We start from the raw sequence: 19154 nt of genomic DNA, 5'->3' as shown, positions 1-19154 counted from the left end.
TTTATATGTTAATAGAACATGTGTTACTACCAGTACCATCATCATCGGCAGTGATAGTCAATAATACTCCTACAGTCACTGCCAATAGTAGGAGAACGAGATGGCCTCGCATTCAACGCTCCAAGACAGAATCTCCCTTGCATACCCAGCTGTCTATCTATCTCTGCCATCATGACTTGCAGTATGTAATCTATCTCTCGAGTAAGGAATAAATGGAAAAGAGAGCACACAAAGAAGAAAATATTGACGTGCTCTCAACTTGACCCTAACAGTGGATCTCGTGAGACAGCACTGTACACATGACATTTGTTTGTCTGTCACGTCTTCTACCTCTTCTCATCGAGGCTAAACAGGATTTGGGGGGGGGAAAGCAAGTAATAACGAGAGACGAGAAAAGGGACGGCAAAATGAAATGGCAAAACTGTCTCTCTCAAAAAGAAAAGTGATTGCTTACAACAGCACACGATATATACATACAGGAATACACCGAACCACGGCACGGTAACAATCGAGAGTTACCGACCTCCGAAGCCATCCTGCTTCCATTGACCGTGGCCCTGCGGGATATTCTGCGAGTTGCCCCCCGCCGCAGCTCCTCCTACGCCTCCTGTCCTCCCACCGGCCACCCCGCCAGCAGCGGCACCTCCGGCAGCAGCCATAGTGGATCCCAGCTGGCTGGCATGCGTGTCCGAATCGGCAGTCCCGAGCCAGTACAGTGACAGGAAGACGAGGACGTGTAGGGCGAGACAGTACGCGGCAAAGATGTTGCGGCTGGTGCGGGATGCCATGACCATGCGCGTGATAGAATAGACGATGCGCTCGGGGAAGCTCATGCGGCGGTAGGCGCGCGCCGACTCGCGGCCCCGGAACGCCGCAAAGGGCGACAGGTTGGATTCGTACGCCTTGCGGTACCGGTCTAGCTCTATGCCCGGGCTGCCTGCGCCGCCGCTGGTGCCTATGGCCACTGTCGACGGGTTCGGGCTCCCGGTGTAGGCTGATGACGTTGCGGCTGTGGCACCGCCGCGGTTATACGTCGACACGTATCGCGTCTTCTCGTACAGGTTGAGGTTATCCTTTTGTAGCGCTGCCACCTCGTGCCGCAGCTGCTGCAATGCCCGGTGGTTCTCCGACAGTTCGCGCTCCAGCTCAGAGTTCTTCTTCTTGAATCGGTCGCGCTGCGCCTTGACCATGGGCAGGATGCCCGATCCCCCACCCATTGGTTCGCGCTCACCGGCCAGTGATGACCTCGGGTCCAGACCGCTGATTATGGATGACGTCGGCGAGCTCCTGCCACCTCCCCTGCGTGTAGTAGCTGGCGGTCCACGCGTCACGTAAGTTCCAGCCACCGATACGCCAGACGGGAAAGCGTTGGCCCCCTCGGTATGCATGGCCTCCAGGTCGGCCTCCAGCTTCTCATTGAGGTTGCGCGCCTTCTCTAGCTCGGCGTTTGTCCTCGACAGCTCCTCCTGTAGGTCTTCGAGTCGCGTGTTGACGCCCTGGTACGACACACGAAGCACCGTGAGCTCATCGCCTAGCTTCTTGTTGCGTGCCAGCAGAAGCGTCTCCAGTGTGTCCTTCGTACCGCTCTTGGCGTCTTCACCCAGGTCGTTGCCCGCTTCGCCATCATCTCCTGTAGCAAACTCGATGCTCTTGAGCACCTCGAGCTCCTGCTTCAACTCATCATAGTCGCCCCACTTCTCCACTTTGGCCTTGAGAGATTCTCTCTCCTCCTTGAGAAGGGCCGTCTCCCTCTCCAGGGACCGGAGCCTCTGGTCGAATTCCCGTCTCAACGCCTCCTTCTCGACCCTGGAGCCGTCGAGCTTCCGGATGAGTGACGAGTTTTCTGCGCGCATGCGCATGTATCCAGGGTCATCCTCCAGCGACGCCTCGGTCTGGTTCGACACGGTCGACTTAGCTTGGGCCAGGTCTATCCTCAGCTGCTCATTCCTTGCCTCTACCTCGGCCAACCGGGTGCTCGCGCGCTCAAGGTCTGAGTGCAGCATCTCCATCTCGACGCTTGAGACGTGGCTACGCTGCGTACTCTCATCCCCGCCGCTCTTGCCCATTCGCTGGCTGACCTCGTAGCTGGCCCGCATCTCATTGAGCAGACGCTCTTGGTTCTCGGCCTTTTCCTCCATCGTCTTCTCCTTGGCCGCCCAGTTGTCCGTCTTCTCCTCAAGGACGGCATTCCATGACGACTCGACATCCCTGACACGCTTCTCTAGGTTGTCTTCGATCTCCCTGCGCGCTGTTCGCTCGCTCTGCAGCTTAGCCTCTGTTTCCTCCAGCGTCGCCGTGACCTGTGACAGGTTCTGCTGAAGGTGCTTATTCTCTTCGGTCAGCCTGGGGAGCGTGTCTTCGGATACGAGCATAGAATCGACCGAGGCTTCCAGCAGCGGGTAGGGGTCGGGGACTTCGGATAAGGACGAATATGCCTGCAAAAAGGCCGAGTTGACAGATTTGGAGTGGTTCGTGAGGACATCAATGAAGCCCTGGTATGCTGTATTGCTTGATGATCAGGACCTGGGCAGTACGATCGATAGAGCTGATCGGTAGTCTTACCTTTGAGTAATCCCTTGACTTCGCTAAGCTTGGACTCATCGTCCATTTTGCGGAATTCCTTGGTCTTCTGAGCCAGGTCCTTGCGCTGGACCGTCGAGTCTCGTTGGTAGGTCACAATTTCCGATGCCGTATTATCGAGCTTAGATGTGAGGGTCGTCAAGTCGAGGTCTGCCGCCTCTAGTAAGCGCCCATGTACGTCGCCATGAGGGGTTCAGGACGTCCTAATATCGGATAGACAGAGATGACTACTCACTCCTCCATACCGAGATGGCATGTTGAAACTTGTTCTCGCCTTCGAACGTAGGCGCGGGCTGCTGCGATTCGGCCGAGGCTGCCGCAGCAGCCTCCTCCGCAAAGCTCACTGGGTCCGCCATTATGAGGAACCTATTGGGGAAGTAGGATTCATCGGCTGGGCGAGTAGACAGTGATTCCCGTGAAATAATAACGAGGGTCTTGTGTGCGGTTTAATTGTCGCGCGCTCAGTGACAGCAGAGAGGCCGTGGATGTGAAACGTGGTGAAGTCAACGGCTTTGCAATTCGCCGCCTGACGGGCCAGCTACAAGCTCCGTGTTATGCGCCACACCTTCGTGCCTCGTACTGCGCCTCAATTCAGCCTTGGGAAGAAGAGAGGCCTGCCTGCCCGCCCCTCGTGCGAGAGCTCCATGCATACAAGTAACAGCCAACAAGCGCAGCTTTTCACATCCGTCATCATTGACCTCCAAGTCTGCTCGATTACTGCGGTTTAAAATACCCTGCTTTTCTTGCTACCTTCTGGGTCGGCCTTCGGTTGCGACCATGACGATTGCGCCCTCCAAATGATCTCACTGTGCACCTACCCGTCGCTTCCACCGTCATGTCCTCGGCTCCCCAGGAACCCTCGAGGCGCGTCGATGGGCCGTTCATCCTAAAGCCTCTTCTCGACGAGGTGCCGCTGTCGGCAGATGGGTCAGAGTCAGACGTCAAGATTAACTGCGTCGACTATTACGGTAGGTTGGCCCGTGAAGCATTAGTAGCAAGGCGGCCGTATAACTGACTGAGGCAGACAACAACCTGTACGTCGGCACCAGCGCATCCGAGCTATTACATTTTGTCAAAATCCCTCCAGACCCTAGTGATAGAACCGGACGTCCTGTATATATACTTGCCTCTCGTCTGGCCCCATACTATGCAGAGCCCTCGGGCGCCTCTTCCGGGTCGCTCCCTGGTGTCCAGCAGATCCTTATCCTCCCTCGCGCAGGCAAGGCCTGCATCCGCTGCAACTGGACCGTGACATTTTATTCTCTCCCCGAGCTCAGCCCTGCCTACGGGAACCGCAAATTGAGGAATTGTAGCTGGATTGGCGGTGTTGACCTTAATGAGCCCTTCGACAGCCAGGCGCATGATGGCCGCCCCGCTGCCCAGACAGTTCTTGTTTCGCTCAATAGGCTCATTCAGGCTATCCGGCTCGGAGAGGAGCCTCGAATAGTTCACGTATGTCACCTGCATACCTGATGTGTGGTTGTCGCGGCCGATGATTTTCTGACAATACTATCAGGATATTCCTCTACCCGGAAGTACCCTCTCTGTTCGCCGAGATGCCATCGCATGCGTGGCCGACTCCAAGTCATACCTGCTCCTCGATGTCGAGAGGCAGTTGAGAATTCCCTTGATGAGCATCTCGTCATTGGACGAGTCACCGCCTCCCGATGAAATTGGACATGCACAGAGTCTACCCGCCCCTTCGCCAACCGGCGGCGTCACCAGGAGTAATTCCTCGGCCCACAACCGACCATCCATGGGCGCTCAGAGCCACAGTCGAAGCACAAGCTTGGGTACATCCGTCTTCCAGCCCGACTCTGGGCCATCAACGCCGTCGAGGAGTCCTCCGCCCGGTGAAGATGGCGCGACCCCTTCGTCAACCAACAAGCCGCTGCCCCAACCGCCTTCGAGGACTGGCACACCATCTCAGCCGCAGAGACAAGTTTTCCTAAAACCCCACATTGCGTCGCCTACGCCTGAAGAGTTCCTGGTTATCAGGGGTACAAGCCCAGTCGAGCCGTGCATTGGCATGTTTGTCAACTTGGACGGGGATCCTACCAGGGCCCCTGTCAGCTTTGAACGATTTCCTAAGGAAATGGTTGTCGACTGCGCCTCGTCAGATCCTTCGCAGCCAACCCCGCAAGACGATAATGACGGCTTCGTTCTGGCATCAATGGCTAAGGAGACGGAACAAGGGATTCGGCATGGAATCGACATCCAGCCACTCAATGCTTCGGACGGGCCAGAAAACGATCGGTACTGGCTAGAAGCCGAGGATGTCGACGGTTCTGTCGTGTACGGGATCCGATCTCTGACGGGCAGTGACTCAACTGAGATGGAGGAGATCGTGTCCCGGCTACGTCAGAAGAAGTTCACGCCCTTCTCGATCAGCGCGGACACGTCTACGGTCTCACTCAAGAGCGCCGACTCGCGCACAGCGCTGTCCATCGAGCGACTCTCCAAAGAAAAGGAGCTGTTTGACTCGGACTCGCAAGACGGGGAGGCACTGCCGGAAGGGTGGGAAGCATCGCGAGATACAGAGGCAGAAGAATTCACACGGCGCCTCGCCCAGACACAGACACGACTAGCCGTGTGGGTGGGCAACCGCATATGGTGGGCGATGCGCAACCCACTGGTCGCGAGATATGACTCAGTACTAGAGGCGGCATGCCCTGCAGGGTACGTGGGATCGCAAAAGATTGACCGCCGTGCTGTGGTATCGGTGCTCGGAGCTATTCGACGGCGCGAGCCGCAGACAGAACTCGAGTTCCTGACCTTCAGCTACCTCAAACAGAAGGTTGGCCTGCTCCTCCTGACCAGCCTGTTGAGCTCGCCTGCGGGACAGGAGTTCTCGGACGGCGAGATTGGCGTGCTCGAGGAGGTGCTGGTGGAGAGCAGCCTAGACCCCAGGGTGGTGCTGTCGCTGATACCGGGGGTGCGCAACGAAATCATCCAGGGCCGCCGCGGCATATGGATATCAAGCGGTATCAAGCGGACGGCCGATGCGTTCATCCGCAGCAGCGAGTTTGAGGAGTCGTCTCGGCACGGCGTGGGCAGCCTGAGTCCTCGGATACTTCACCTCCTGCGGCGATTCCTGATCAAGTGGAGGGGGATGAAGGGTCTCCCCAGCGTGTCGGAGGAGGTAGAGGTGTATCGGACGGTGGACGCGGCACTGCTGCTGGTGCTGCTGGAGCTGGACAGGTCGACGCTCCAGACAGCCGGTGGGCGGGCGGCGGGGGCGGGCGGTGCGGTGCGCAAGGAGCTCAACGAGGTGGTGGATAAGGGCGTGGATTGCTTCGAGCGGGCGGTGGGTCTGCTGGAGACATACCACCGGCTCTTCATCCTGAGCCGACTGTACCAGAGCCGCAAGATGGCAGGGGACGTGCTGGCGACGTGGCGGCGCATTGTCGAGGGCGAGCGCGACGACGGGCAGGAGCTACGGGACGGCGAGCTGCGGGTGCGCGAGTACCTATCGCGGATCCGCAGCCAGCCCCTCGTGCAGGAGTACGGGGTGTGGCTGGCGCGTCGCAACCCCAAGCTAGGGGTGCAGGTCTTCACCGAGGACAACGGGCGGGCGCCGCGGTTCGAGCCGGAGCACGTGGTGGACATCCTGCGTGAGGACGCGCCCGACGCGGTAAAATACTACCTGGAGCACCTGGTGTTCGGCAAGGGCAGCACGGGCTACGTGCGTGACCTGATCTGGTACTACCTGGACGTGGTGGTGGGGGACCTGGAGTCGTCGGCGGACAGGCGCTCGGCCGTCATGGCGACGTACGACGCGTACCGGGCGCTCGACTCGCCCAAGCCGGCGTACCGGCACTTCCTGGCGGACAACGCGCCCACTCCGGCCGAGGACGCGGGCGACGTGCACCACAGCCGGCTGCGGCTCCTGCAGCTCCTCAGCGGGCCGCACCCGTACGACGCGGCCGCCATACGGGCCCGCATCGCCGCGGCCCTACCCGCCGACCTCCTCGTACCCGAGGCCATCATCCTGTCGGGCCGGGAGCGCAACCACGAGGACGCCCTGCGGCTCCTGGTGCACCGCCTGGGGGACTACGACACGGCCGTGTCGTACTGCCTAGGCGGAGGCAAGGGTATCATGGGCAGCGGCAGAGTCCCCGGCTCCGAGCCGGCTTCATCCCCGCCCCCGGCCGACCAGCAACAACGCCTCCTGTACGCCGTCCTAAACGAGTTCCTCCGCATAGAAGACGTGAGCGACCGCGTTGAGCAGACGGGCGCCCTGCTGGATCGCTTCGGCCGGTGGTTCGAGGTCGACCACGTCCTGGGCCTGATACCCGACTCGTGGTCCGTCGACGTCGTGTCCGGCTTCCTCGTCGGCGCCCTGCGACGCCTGGTGGTGGAGCAGAACGAGGCTGTCGTGCGGAGGGCTCTGAACGGCGCTCAGAACCTGCGCGTCAGTCACGATGTCATCAGCAAGATTGATGAGCTGGGTAGTAGCGTCGAAGCGGGTTGAGCAGAAGTAGTTATGTTACTTGCACTTGTGAAACGGTGTTTTTATCTCAATTGTATCGTCCTTTTTTTTTCTGGAACTGGCATGTTTTGCTTCTTCACCACCCCCCCTTTTTTCTCTCCTCTCTGAAAAAGGAATTTTTTTCTCCATCTTCTCTGTCTATATGCTATGGTTCTGAGATGAGCCCGTGGCATTCTTGAGGATACCAACGACGAGCCACCTCTTCCTCATGCCGGGATCCTCCTCCTCCCCCTCGGGGTCCCACTCCCTCTCCTTGCCGTCGCACTCCCTCTCCCAGATGTGCTCCACTTCCAGACCGGCATCGCGTCGGAGGGCCTCCGTCTCGAAGAAGCCGGCCATCTTGGCTCGGCCGGTGTGGAACCCCGCAATGACCCATGCTCTCGATTCGGGGCCGGGAGCTAGGAAGTGACCTATTGATTTCCTGAGGTTTTCGTGCTGCCATGGCATCCATAGACAGTCACATGCAATCACCCTATCAAACTTGTTTCTCTTCTTCTCCAATTTTTGGTCCTCGCCGCGCTCGCTCTCGTTCTCTTGGTCCTCTCTGCCCTCGCCATCCTTGCTCTCTTCCTCCTCCTCGCTTCGCTCAAACACACCCCACTCGTGACCCTCAACCTCGATGACGGGCATGCTCGTGGTCGTACCCTCGATCGCAATCCCCGTCCTGCCCTCCGTATTCCTCCTGACATTGCCCCTCAGCATCTCGAGCACCGGTTGAGAGGGGTAGTCCGTGACCAGGACGCGCGACGCTCCGAGTATGGCGGCCATGATGCTCGGCAGTGCAGTACCGGCACCTAGCTCGACGATTGACTTTCCCCTGACGTCAAATGTCCTTGTCCCCGCTTCGTTCGGGTCCCTCGCTCCGCCCGCTGTGGTCCCGTCAACGATCCCGACCCCAACCCCACTTACACCTTCGCTCATCCCGGGTCCGAATCCGGGTCCGGCCTCGCCCTCACCCTCTAGGCCAAGTGTATCCCTCTCGACCAGCTCCCCCATGAGCAGACTAGCATTCCACATGTAATGGCTGAACAGCATCCTCTCCCTCTCAGCATCAGGGTCCATCAGGTCGAACCCCAACGGCGGGCCGGGCAGGTGCGGCGACGTGTACAAGAGGGGATGGTCGGCGTCTCCGTGCTGGTTGGTCACGTCGTCCGGGTATATCACGCCCAGGGCGCTGGAGAGTAGGTCCTCTGGCTCGTCCTCATTTGTTCCCGTCAGGGTTATTCGTGATGTGAGTGACATGTTGGGTCGCTTCTTTTGGAGAGGGGAACCGGGGGGCACCGGGGGGCACCGGGGTGGAGGACCGAGGAGACCGGGGGGGGGAGGAAAAAGGGGGTGGGGAGGGGAGTTTAGTTGGCAGAAGGGGTTCTCCTCCGCTCTTCTCTTTTTTGCTAAGTCTCTGCTCGCCTCCTGCTCGCCTCTGCTCTTGTAGATTGATCTGGGGTGAGGGAAGCATACTCCGGATCTTTTATTTTTCTTCTCTTTTCTTTGGTCTGTCTATTAGTTCGGTGGGTCTTTCTTTGATCCCGCTAGGGTTATTCGCGGCGTGAGGGGCATGATGGGCCGGTGGGGGGAGGGTTGTTAGTGTAGAAGAGGTACAAGTAGGAAGATGGAAAGGATAAAAGAGTGAAAAGCTTGTCCCGTCTTTTTCTCTCGTAATAGGTTGGTGTGGGAGGGTGCGTTCTATAATGTCCGTATGCTTTGTTGAGCTGGTCATGGAAGATATCCTGTCAGTATTCCGGTAGAGATTGACCTTTCTGAACTCTGATGGAAAGGGTGAGAGATCTGACAAGCGTGGGAAAGAGAGAGAGAGAAACCATGAGTGGACGTCTAGTGGGGTCGTTGTCGTTCTGCCCCTCACCACGTCACGTCAGGACATGGCAAGATAATCAGGTCACGGTCAAAGAGCCCGCGAGGGGAGAGAAGGGGGGGGGACGGCAGAAAATCTAGAAAGATGGCAACAATATCAACCTTCACATTCAGATCACAGTCAATCGTTTGATGCAATATATCAGTTGTAACCGCTCTGCGGAGGATTTATTATTGTTAATCCAAGGACCTTGGGCTTGAATCATGATACTCGTATAGCCAGCAAGTTCTCAAGCGAAGCAAATGATTTAAAGAGCAATATCCAACATGCGATGACCAAAAAATTTGGTCATATAACCAGAATAAACAAAAAAAAACGCCCAGAATGAGTTAGGAATATTCATCCATCCGTCAACCCTTGATGCAAAGACACAAGGGTATATATATATATGTATATATATATATATATATATATGTACATTATTGTATCAAATCTGATACATGATATAGACAAAGAATCCATGGCCAAGCTCTTTCAGCAAGACCGAGACGGGGTGAAAAAGGTTTCTTCAATCTCGGAACATGTCACGAGAGATAAGATGTCAAGAGGGTATCAAATAAGACAGAGAGAGGGAGAGGGGGAGAGAGAGAGAGAGAGAGGAATGGAGGGAGAGGGAGCAGGGTAGGAGAAGAAATCAAGATAAAATAAGAGACCCGAGTACCCATGCTATGAAGAAGCACTACCCTCGATAGTGAGCATGTCCTGAATCTCCTGCATCTCCCTGAGCTGGTCTTTGGTGGGGTCATCCGAGATCCAGGGTCCCTTCTCCTCGTCCGTGGCACCGAGGAAGCCCTCAGCGCGCTTGACGGTCTGGACGTCGAGGTCGGTGACGTAGTGCTTGCCGTCGCCAAGCTTGAGACGCATCTCGTGGTCGACGCAGAGGAGCATGTCATCCTTGACCAGGCGGCGGGGGCCGTCGAAGCAGGCGAGGACGCGCTTCTTCATGTTGGCGGCGTGGGGCGAATTGTCACCCCACGAGGCGGGATACCTCTTGGGCTTGCGGTCCTTGCTCCTGACCTTGATGGGCACGCCCCCCCTCGAGTGGGTGAGGCCGCGCGACTTTTGCACGCCGTTGGGCGGGTTGACCCTCTGGTCGCCAAAGACCTTGGGGTCTTCGTCGTGAGACTGGGGGTCGGCCATGTCGGCGTCGTCAATCTCTTCGGCCACCGACTCGTCGTCGTCGTCGGCCACGTCGACGGGAGAGGGCTGGTCCATGTCGTTGGCGGCGGGGTTGACATTGGTGATCTTGTGCCTGGCCAGCGTCTTGAGCACGGCCTTGTCGTTCTCGACCTCGGCTAGGTGCTGGGCGTTGACGGCCTCGGCGGGGTCCTCCTGCTGGACGATGCGCAGGACGCAGTCGTCGAGGTGCTCGTAGAAGTCCTGAGCGTTGGCAAAGGTCTGGGTGCAGGTGCTGCACTTGCCGGTGGCGTCGGGGGCGTATCCCGTCAGCTTCTGCTCACCGTCCGAGGATCCGCTGGGCGTCTTCTTGCGGCTGTTGGGGGGCGTCTGCTCGACGGCGTGGACGGTGGTGAGGTGCCTCTTGAAGACGTCGGCGCGGTTGAACGACTTCTCGGCAGGCGAGCCCGATCCCGGGCAGAAGCCGCAGACCATGGTTCCCTTGTAGTGGGTCAGGGTGTGGCGGTTCTTGTCGTACTTGCGGGCGAAGCCCTTGGTGTGATACTCGCAGGTCTGGATGGGGCACTTCTCGGGCCGCTCATTCTGGTGAGTGAGCATGTGGGCCTTGAGATCCTTGAAGACCTTGCCGCAGTCGGGGTATGTGCATCTCTGCTTCTCCTTGCCCTCGTCGCCGCTGTGGTACTCGGCCGAGCCGGGGGAGACGAAGCTGCTCATGCTCGGACGGCGGGCGTTGGGGTCGATGGGGGTGGCATAAGGGCTGTGGGAGTAGGGAGTGTGCGTGTGGTGGTAGCTGGCGCCATTCTGGAAGAAGGGAGAGGCGCTGTCGGTTCGCAGCATGGGGGAGGAGGAAGAGACGGAGGGTGAGGCTGGGAAGTTTGTAGGTTGGTGGGGTTGCTGCTGCTGCTGCTGGAAGGGTGCACTGAACTGGGGGATAGCCATGGGTGGGCCGCCGATCTCAGGATGGATGAGGGAGGGGTCTGCTATGATAAAGTTAGCATCCATGTTGATGGAAGGAAATGTGTCGACCATTTTCGAGAAGGAACAGTAATAAATTGAAGAAGGGGTAATGCAACGATGACGCTTCAAGATCCAGAGTAGTAAAGAATGAAAGGGAGGGAGAAGAGAGAGAGTACAGGTAGAAAGGGGGGGGGGGGGGGGGGGGGGGGGGGGGGGGGGGGGGGGGGGGGGGGGGGGGAAAGGGGATGGAGTGTGTTGAATAGTAATCCTACTTACTACCAAGGTGCTACTAGCACCAAGGTACTCCGTAGTATGGAGTTAAGTAGTAAATAAAAAATAGTGGCATTGTGGTGCAGCGGTGGCAGTGGCAGTGGTAAAACACCGGCTCTCCTCCAGCGGTTGATCGAGTCGGTAATGGCGTGCTGGGCACTTTTTCGTAAAAAAAAAAAAAAAAATAGAAAAGAAAAAGAGGTGCCTTAATGCTATGGCCAACCGCCAGCCAGTGGACGGCTGGTGACCTGCCAGTGGCCAGCCAACCAACCAGATTGCAGAGACAGAGCCACTGGACCCGTACAGCCGCACCAAAATGTCTCAGATAAGGAATGTGACGGTCTTGCCTTGTGGAGTGGAAAAGGAGGCAGGAGGAAAGAGAGAAAGGGGAAAGGAATCACCATAGAAAACAGCACCGTGGTTGAAGAAGAAGAGAGAAAGTACAAAGAAGAAAAAAAGACAGTGACGTTGAGCATATGCAATGGCCAGGACAAAATCAGACGAACATGGGGGAGGGGAGAGACAGGGGTGTTGCAGCTGAGAAGGAGGGGCAGATGACTTGTCACGTCAAAGCCTAGTGGGTCTGCGGTGAGAGAAAGATGGTGGGAAGGGAAGGGAAACAAGGGAAACAAGACGGAGAAAGGTCGCAATACTGTCGGACAAGGTAAAAGGGTAGGAGAATTAGAGGAGAATGGTCAACACGTACCGACAAATCCCTTGGGCTGATGCTGTCCGAAATCAAAGGTGACGGCCATGGACTCGTCGAGGGTGGCATAAGCGGGAGCACCGCCAAAATCGGCGGGGGAGACGTAGTCGTTTCCCACGATGCCGGGGTGCTGGTTGTGGTGCATCTGCTGCTGCTGCTGCTGGCCCTGGCCCGACCAGTCCTGCGTCATACCCACGGGGTTCGACTGCGGCGATCCCGCTGCGGACGAGTCGGCCGAGGCTGTGGACAGGCCAGACGAGGGCATGCCGTTCACGTCGTCTGCTCCGTACAGGCTCAGGCCTCCGGGCGAGGGTGCCGCTGCGAACGGTGCGTACTCGGCGTACTGTGCAGACGGGTCGGCGGCGTAGATGTGCTGGAGGTGGTGATCAAACGTCATTTGTGAGGGCGTCAGGGACGAATAGTCGTAGAGGCCGTTCATCTCTATGGGGGGCGAAGCCGTGTCTTCGCTGTGATTCGAATCGTAGTTTTCCGTGTACATTGTGTCGTGGTGGGTGAAGATGGCGTGCGTCATGGACTGATCCGCCAAGGAAACCATTGTGATGACGATGAAGTGTTGTGAGGAGACGAGTTTTCCCCCAGTAGTGTTGTCCGATAATACACAAGTTCGGAATATATGTATATAGATATGTGTGCGCGCGCGCGCGTGTGTGTGTGTGTGTGTGTATGTGTGTGTGTGTGTTCGGGATGTTGAGCTTGTGAAACAAATCACCTTGAATGCAGAAGATACCAAGGTAAAGAGAGGGAGAGGTATTATAAAGAAGAGAGAGAGAGAGAGAGAGAGGATATATAACAACGAATGTAGGATAGAGAGAGGGGTGAAGTAAACAAACGATATATATATGTATATATATATATATGGATGTGAGGGGAAAGATAGAGGTAGGAGAGAGTTAGATGATGAGAGACGAGGAGGAACCAAATGAAGAGAAGTCGAGAAGAGGAGCAGATGCCAACGATGATATATTTACACCAGTAGGTTGGGGCTAAGCAGGACCGAGCTATGCAGCAAGCAAAAAAAAAACGGCTCCAGTGTTAGCAGGCATGGAGACAATAAGGCGGAGTAGGGGAAGGAGAAGAGAGGAAAAAAAGTACACACATACTCTCTCTCTCTCCGCCAGAACGATTGCTACTTGGAGGGGTGTGTGTGAATGTGAAGAGCAGGGGTTGGGGGGGTAAAGTAGATTGGGGGGGAGGGGGGGTATGTTGCTGTGGGCGGACAGGAGTGTGGATAGAAAAAAAAAGAAAAGAAAAGAAAAAAGATGGTGGTGTGGGTGTGTGCGAGGGCTACAGGGTTGAGGACGGCGACGTCCATCGTATCCGCCCTAAACCAAGCCTCACTTTACAGGTCGGCAGGGGTTGGGCAGAGAAAAGCCAGGATGCAAGTTGGCGATGGGTTCTCTTTTTTTCTTTGTTTCTGTCACTGTGCACTGCATACACGTACGTGTTCATAGATATCATATCATATCGTATTAGTTATATCCTATGTTCATCATCATGCTGAACCTCTCTGAACTCTGCACACACACACACTCACACACTCTCTCTCTCCCCTTAATCCTGACGTAGTGGTCGAGTGCATACGTTGATTGATACTGGGGATCACAGCAGAACACCGTGAAAGGAAAGAAGGAGAAGAAGATGCCCCATACAATACCCCTTGTATATCCGCTCTCGCGCTCCTCACTCCAAAAAGGTAACAGAAGTCGATCAGAGAGAGAGAGAGAGAGAGAGAGAGGGAGGGAGGGAGAGAGAGGGGGAGAGAGTATGTGTGTGCCTGTCTGTACAAGGACAAGCAAGGGTGGTGTAATATTACCCACCTCACATATACTGAGCTGTTCAGACATGGCTGTCGGGAGGTCGGATCGGCGGAGCTTGCTGGGGGTGGCGGGCTTCATTGAGGGAAAGGGAAGGGAAATCTCAAGGTCAGAGTACGGATACATGTATCTACGTATTTTTCTTTTCTTTTCTCTTCTCTTAGTCGGGGGGGGCAGTTGTTTAGATGCGATGGGGACGTAGAGTAATAGTAATACTTGGTAGATTGTACAGATTAGTCCTACTGCTACGTGGTACTCGCATAGCATGTACAAAGGATACGTACTGCATGTAATCTGTACAGATGCAATAGAGTATTACAGATACTCGTACTCATTCCTAGTGCTAGCTGCTGGTATACTCTGGTATACTCTCGTAAATGGCGACAGCAATAATAGTAATAATAAACGACGAGAGGGTCCAATCCCCCACGAGCTTTACGGTATTATTCCATACCGTACCGTACCGTACCGTACCGTACAGACCCTGCACACGACAACCGCAGCAAGTCCGCTCTCTAATATACCGTCAAATCTCGGAGTACATAGTCATGACGTACAACGAGTCCCGGGACTATCGTCGCGATCTTGGGACTCCCCTGTCGTCTGTCCAGGTCGTACCTGTGTACGTTTCGACCCGGCCTGACGTTTTGGACTTATGGCCGACCCGACTGAGGGATAAGGATCCGGTTGTTCATCATCATTCCATGCACGTACTTTATTTCATACTATTTCGGTACACAGAAGAGCTGTTCTCTTGTCAATGGAAGAAAAGAAAAAGAAAAAGAAAAAAAGAAAAAAAAAAGAGGAGAAAAAAAAGAAGGAAGGAAAGGTGCCACTTTCAATATCACGTTCTCGTACACTCTCAATGTCTCAATCCACCTTCTGTTGTTGTTGTTGTTGTTGTTGTTGTATTTGTCTTGAACTCTCTGACACCAATGTCTCTTATCAGACAATTTGGTGGGAAGAGGGAGATGACATCTACAAGTACTCGCCAGGTGATACTCGTACTGCTACACGAGAATAAAAAGAGTACTAGTAGAGGTACTAATAATCAATATTGATCTCATGCAACTCGGGAGAGAGAAGCAGAAGAATAGGACGAGAGAAGAAGAGGAATCCTCCCTCCCCCCCCCAAAAAAAAACGTCAGATTACTGTGCATTGCATATACGCATCCGCATTCGCATCCGTCCTGCCGGGGACCAACGACAGGAAAAGAAGAAGAAGAAGAGAAAAGTTGATGTGGGACAGGGAGGTTTGATGGTGAGGAGAGTGAGGGGGGAGGTGGGGGGGACATGGTGTCGTTGATTAAAATACACACAAGACGTAGTATTACGTACGTAGCATGTGCGTAATAGACTTATACCTGTCTGGTCACGGTAGGAGTGGTAGTATATCAGTACCGCGAGAGCAGCGCAGCGTGGTGACTGGCAGCACACGTAACACAACGGCACTGATGGAGACTTTTCTTCTTCTTCTTCTTCTTCTTCTCGTTCTTGGTATTGGAGAATATCCAGGTAAGACATAGACGAGTGACGTGGAGGAAGAAGAAAGGGAAAGGAGCAGACACCTAATCGGTCAATAGTTGGCAACATGGAGAGCCTTGCCCGTACCAGTAGTTAGATCAGAAAGAAAAGTTGACGAGAGAGTCAAGATTGTCCTGCGGTCGTTGGCCCTCTAACAGGGAAAGACAGGCACATGTACCGAGGAGTACTCGTACGTAAAAGGCGACGACGCTATGGACGCGACAAATCAGATAGGAATGCCGGAGCCAGATTGGTGATGGTCGGTTCGGACACGCACCAATAGTAGCTGTTCAGTGGCCGGCCCCGTCTGCTTTGGTAAGACTTACGATACCTCGCCGTACTCCATCCTTATTTACCTCTCTAATTTTCAATGACCAACCACCAGTGAGCATCAGTCTAGCCCGTCAAGTTGGTTCCCTCTCTTGAGAGGATCTTCTTTACCTGGGGGGGTTTTCGTCTACGGATAAGATGGGGATCTCTTTTTTTTCTTTCTTTTTTTTTTTTTTTATAAATTCCTTTTTTTGTTAGTCTCTTTTTCTTTTTCTCTTCTGAAATCAGATGACGCTCTACCTGAATTGGTAAGTCCCCGTTCTTCCTTCTCCATCACACTCGTCTCGAATCTCCATCTTCCTCTTGCTTCTTTTGCTACCACGGAGTATGGAGTATTACATAGTATTACATAGTATTACATGGTAATGCTCCGTACATATATATATTATAATCGTACTATCTATCATATAGGTATCATGATTACTACGGTGCACACTTCCCACCTTGAGTAGAATGTACTCTGATAGTCTCCTCCTCCTCCTCATCCCTTGACTTGAAACTACCGCGTCTACATGTATCATCCATCATACAATGCAGGTACGCCCCAAGTACAGGTCATGATGGGAGTCGAAAAAACGTACATGTATCACGACGTAAAAAAATAAATGAAAACAGAGTACGGGCTCATATATCTGCCCAAGCCCAAAACACAATCCCTTTTCCTTTCTTTTTTCTTTTTCTTTTTTTCTTTCTTTCTTCTTCTTTTTATAATAGATCCTGAACAAAAAAAAAAATTCAGACCAGAAAGTAGGGAAAAAACTCTCCATCACCGTTATATGTAAAATGGCACATTTCAAAATGTCCAATTTAACTTTATGCCTCTGTGTCCCTTCGCTTCCTTTTCCCTTTTTGACCTCTTCTTTCATATTTCACTGATGTCACCTTCCCTTGTTCCTCTTTGATGCTAAGTTCTGACCATCCGATACCCCTGATGACTGACATTTCAGGTCGGCCGACTATGACCGGTGCCAGGGGGGGGGGAAGAGGGGGGCGGATATCTACGTGTACGAGTACGAGTATAGTCAAGGCCTAACCGAGCACACACACACACACACACACACCACAAAATGTTATGAATATAATAAACCACTTGATTTATATCTTGTATTATTATTATTATTATTATTATTATTATTATTGTTGTTGTTGTTGTTGTTGTTGTTGCTGTTGTTGTTATTACTTTTATTATTATGTGAAAGTACGCCATCAACTTAATACCCTTGCGAATTCTCTGTTATTACCTGGCGTAGCAATAGCAATAGCAGCAATACGCTTACTCTTCCCCCTCCCCTCCCCTCTCCTCTCCTTAAACGGAACAAGCTTGGACGGAACAGAGGAGCGAAAAAGAAAAAATAATAAGCAGAGCCCCAAGATGATCCCCGACCCGTTGCGTCCGTGCCCATGGCCTCACCTCCCGCTGCCGTTGCCAGCTGCCCATTGCGGCCCCCGCATGATGGGTCTTGGACCTCGACTCCTTGGCTGCCCGGGTTATCGATGCTTGCGTAATACATTGAGTGCCGTTACAGGTATCAGTACAGATTCACTAGCAGTGATAGTAGCGGCTGCTAGTACGAGCAATACCCCGTAATGTTATTACGGATGCAATGCAGTGAAGTTGCTATGGCTGGCGGTACCGTGAGCTTTTCCTCACATGCCATGGATTATTACCCCGTGTACGTACAGATTACAAGGTGCTTATTTGGGTATTGCCTTGCGATCACCATGTCTTTCTGATTCATCATGTGTCATTATTCGAGTAGTATATATTCTAGATTTCTCAGTATGAACATGGTATATGAACGCACACACACACACACACACATATATATATATATATATACATATAAATATATATGTATATACATATGATATTATGTGAATACAATAAATTGTCAGAGCACGTGGTGACGAGTGTTACCTGTCATGTTCCTTTCACAGCTGCACGCGAACATCACTAGCGACGTACGTATACGGTGATCCATGGATGATGGGTATTATTATATATAGGCTCACCATAGTAAAATTTCCAGGGTCCAAATCACCAGGGTTTCAGTATCATACACGACCTTGCCAGAAATCAAGACAGGTAAGGTAGCATACTCGAAGTATTACTCGTATGTCGTGGTATGATGAACAAGTCCGGGACCTTCTTTTTTCTTCTTCTTCCTCCTCTTTTTTCTTTTCAGGGTCTCAGCTCTCTTCTATCCGCAAAGCCTCACGGGCGCGCCGTACCTTGTAATACAATGTACAATCTGTCACGATACATCTGTACCGACCACTGTACTCTACCACTAGTACCACCACTACCGACCATTCCCTAAACACCGACCCGCTTCCTCGATCCCAACCCAGCCCAGTGGTATGTGAGGTCTCTGACCCTCCCAGACGCTCTCCTTCCGTCCTCGCCCCTCTCCCGCAAAACTGGGAGCATCGCGACTGGCTATTACGGAGCATTTGGTAAGGCGGGGGGGGGTGGTGCTGGTGCTGTATCTTGCGCCAGGGTGGGATCCAACGGAGACGGGGTCAGGACCTTTTTATTTTATCTTTTAATATCTTTTTTTATTACGAGGACTCTGTGACAGATCAAGGTAAATAAATATTGGCCCGTACGGGTAAAATGACTCCCTCCCCCCAGCTGCGACGACACACAACTGAACAGAGCATGAACGGCAGCTATTGGAGAAGGAAGAAGCAGAATTGTACTCGTACTCTCAAAGAAAGGGGCAGAAAAGGAAAAGAAAGACGTCGTCACCGAACCCAACCCCCCCTTTCTCTACTCAACTGCACGTACGACGTAATGCTACCACATTCGGGACCGATAGGCTTGTGAGGATCTAACCCGCCGTCATCCCTACAGTAGTCGCATCGTAGTGTACATCCCTCGGGAGGGGGGGGGTTGGTTTCTCTTCTTTTCTTCTTCTTCTTCTTCTTCTTCTCTGCGTCCATCTTTCCCATGTCTCAGGGGGGGGGGATAGAGACAGGAAAAAAAAACTTTGTTTATTCTTCTTGTTTTCTTCTTGACCTTCTCTTTTCTTCCTCGTGTCTCAAAAAAGAGAGACAACTGTCTCGGGAATATGTCTATCTCCTTTCTCCCTCTCATTTCCCGAATGAAAAAAAAAATCCTCCCCTCAAATCTCTATGGGATAATAATAATATTCCCTCTCTCTCCCTCTCTCTGGCCACGTACAACAGAACACGTACAAACGCACGCACACACACACATGACACATCCTGATGCATATTATGCTTTTCGACGAGTCTTCATCTCGAGACATGACTCCAATAATGGACTAGCGTAATCGATATTTTTTTTCTTTTTTTCTTTTCTTTTTCCTTCTCTGCGTGTGCCAGTCAGTGTGGGTTGGTGAGACTGTGGCAGAGTCTCAACGATGACCCCCCATCAGCTTGGGAGTGCTCGTACTTGATTGGTTTCTACTTCTCGGCCTCACCGAT

At 53.5% G+C, this 19154-nt stretch overlaps 5 protein-coding genes across 5 annotated transcripts; 1 reads left to right on the top strand and 4 right to left on the bottom strand.

Moving 5' to 3' along the window:
• Positions 1 to 515: 515 nt before the first annotated feature.
• Positions 516 to 2936, bottom strand: GMORB2_1643 (uncharacterized protein; the record flags this gene model as incomplete). The annotated part of the gene is made up of 3 exons (XM_035463625.1): positions 516 to 2500; positions 2563 to 2730; positions 2816 to 2936. The coding sequence occupies 3 exons, from the start codon at positions 2934 to 2936 to the stop codon at positions 516 to 518; spliced, it is 2274 nt and encodes a 757-aa protein (XP_035320456.1).
• A 479-nt stretch (positions 2937 to 3415) lies between these two features.
• GMORB2_1642 (vacuolar protein sorting-associated protein 3) lies at positions 3416 to 7054 on the top strand (the record flags this gene model as incomplete). Its single annotated transcript, XM_035463624.1, has 3 exons — positions 3416 to 3548; positions 3605 to 4032; positions 4097 to 7054. 3 exons carry the CDS (start codon positions 3416 to 3418, stop codon positions 7052 to 7054), a joined length of 3519 nt encoding a protein of 1172 aa, XP_035320455.1.
• A 156-nt stretch (positions 7055 to 7210) lies between these two features.
• Positions 7211 to 8314, bottom strand: GMORB2_1641 (putative methyltransferase; the record flags this gene model as incomplete). Its single annotated transcript, XM_035463623.1, has 1 exon — positions 7211 to 8314. The coding sequence occupies one exon, from the start codon at positions 8312 to 8314 to the stop codon at positions 7211 to 7213; it is 1104 nt and encodes a 367-aa protein (XP_035320454.1).
• Positions 8315 to 9608: 1294 nt separating this feature from the next.
• On the bottom strand, positions 9609 to 11081 carry GMORB2_1640 (ZnF C2H2; the record flags this gene model as incomplete). The annotated part of the gene is made up of 1 exon (XM_035463622.1): positions 9609 to 11081. One exon carries the CDS (start codon positions 11079 to 11081, stop codon positions 9609 to 9611), a length of 1473 nt encoding a protein of 490 aa, XP_035320453.1.
• Positions 11082 to 11627: 546 nt separating this feature from the next.
• Positions 11628 to 13928, bottom strand: GMORB2_1639 (uncharacterized protein; the record flags this gene model as incomplete). Its single annotated transcript, XM_035463621.1, has 3 exons — positions 11628 to 11653; positions 12013 to 12453; positions 13847 to 13928. The coding sequence occupies 3 exons, from the start codon at positions 13926 to 13928 to the stop codon at positions 11628 to 11630; spliced, it is 549 nt and encodes a 182-aa protein (XP_035320452.1).
• Positions 13929 to 19154: the final 5226 nt, after the last annotated feature.

The sequence above is a fragment of the Geosmithia morbida genome (genome assembly GCF_012550715.1).
Source record: "Geosmithia morbida isolate 1262 chromosome Unknown scaffold_10, whole genome shotgun sequence".
In the NCBI taxonomy this organism is placed as follows: Eukaryota; Fungi; Ascomycota; class Sordariomycetes; order Hypocreales; family Bionectriaceae; genus Geosmithia; species Geosmithia morbida.
This window is presented reverse-complemented; position numbering and strand designations above follow the sequence as displayed.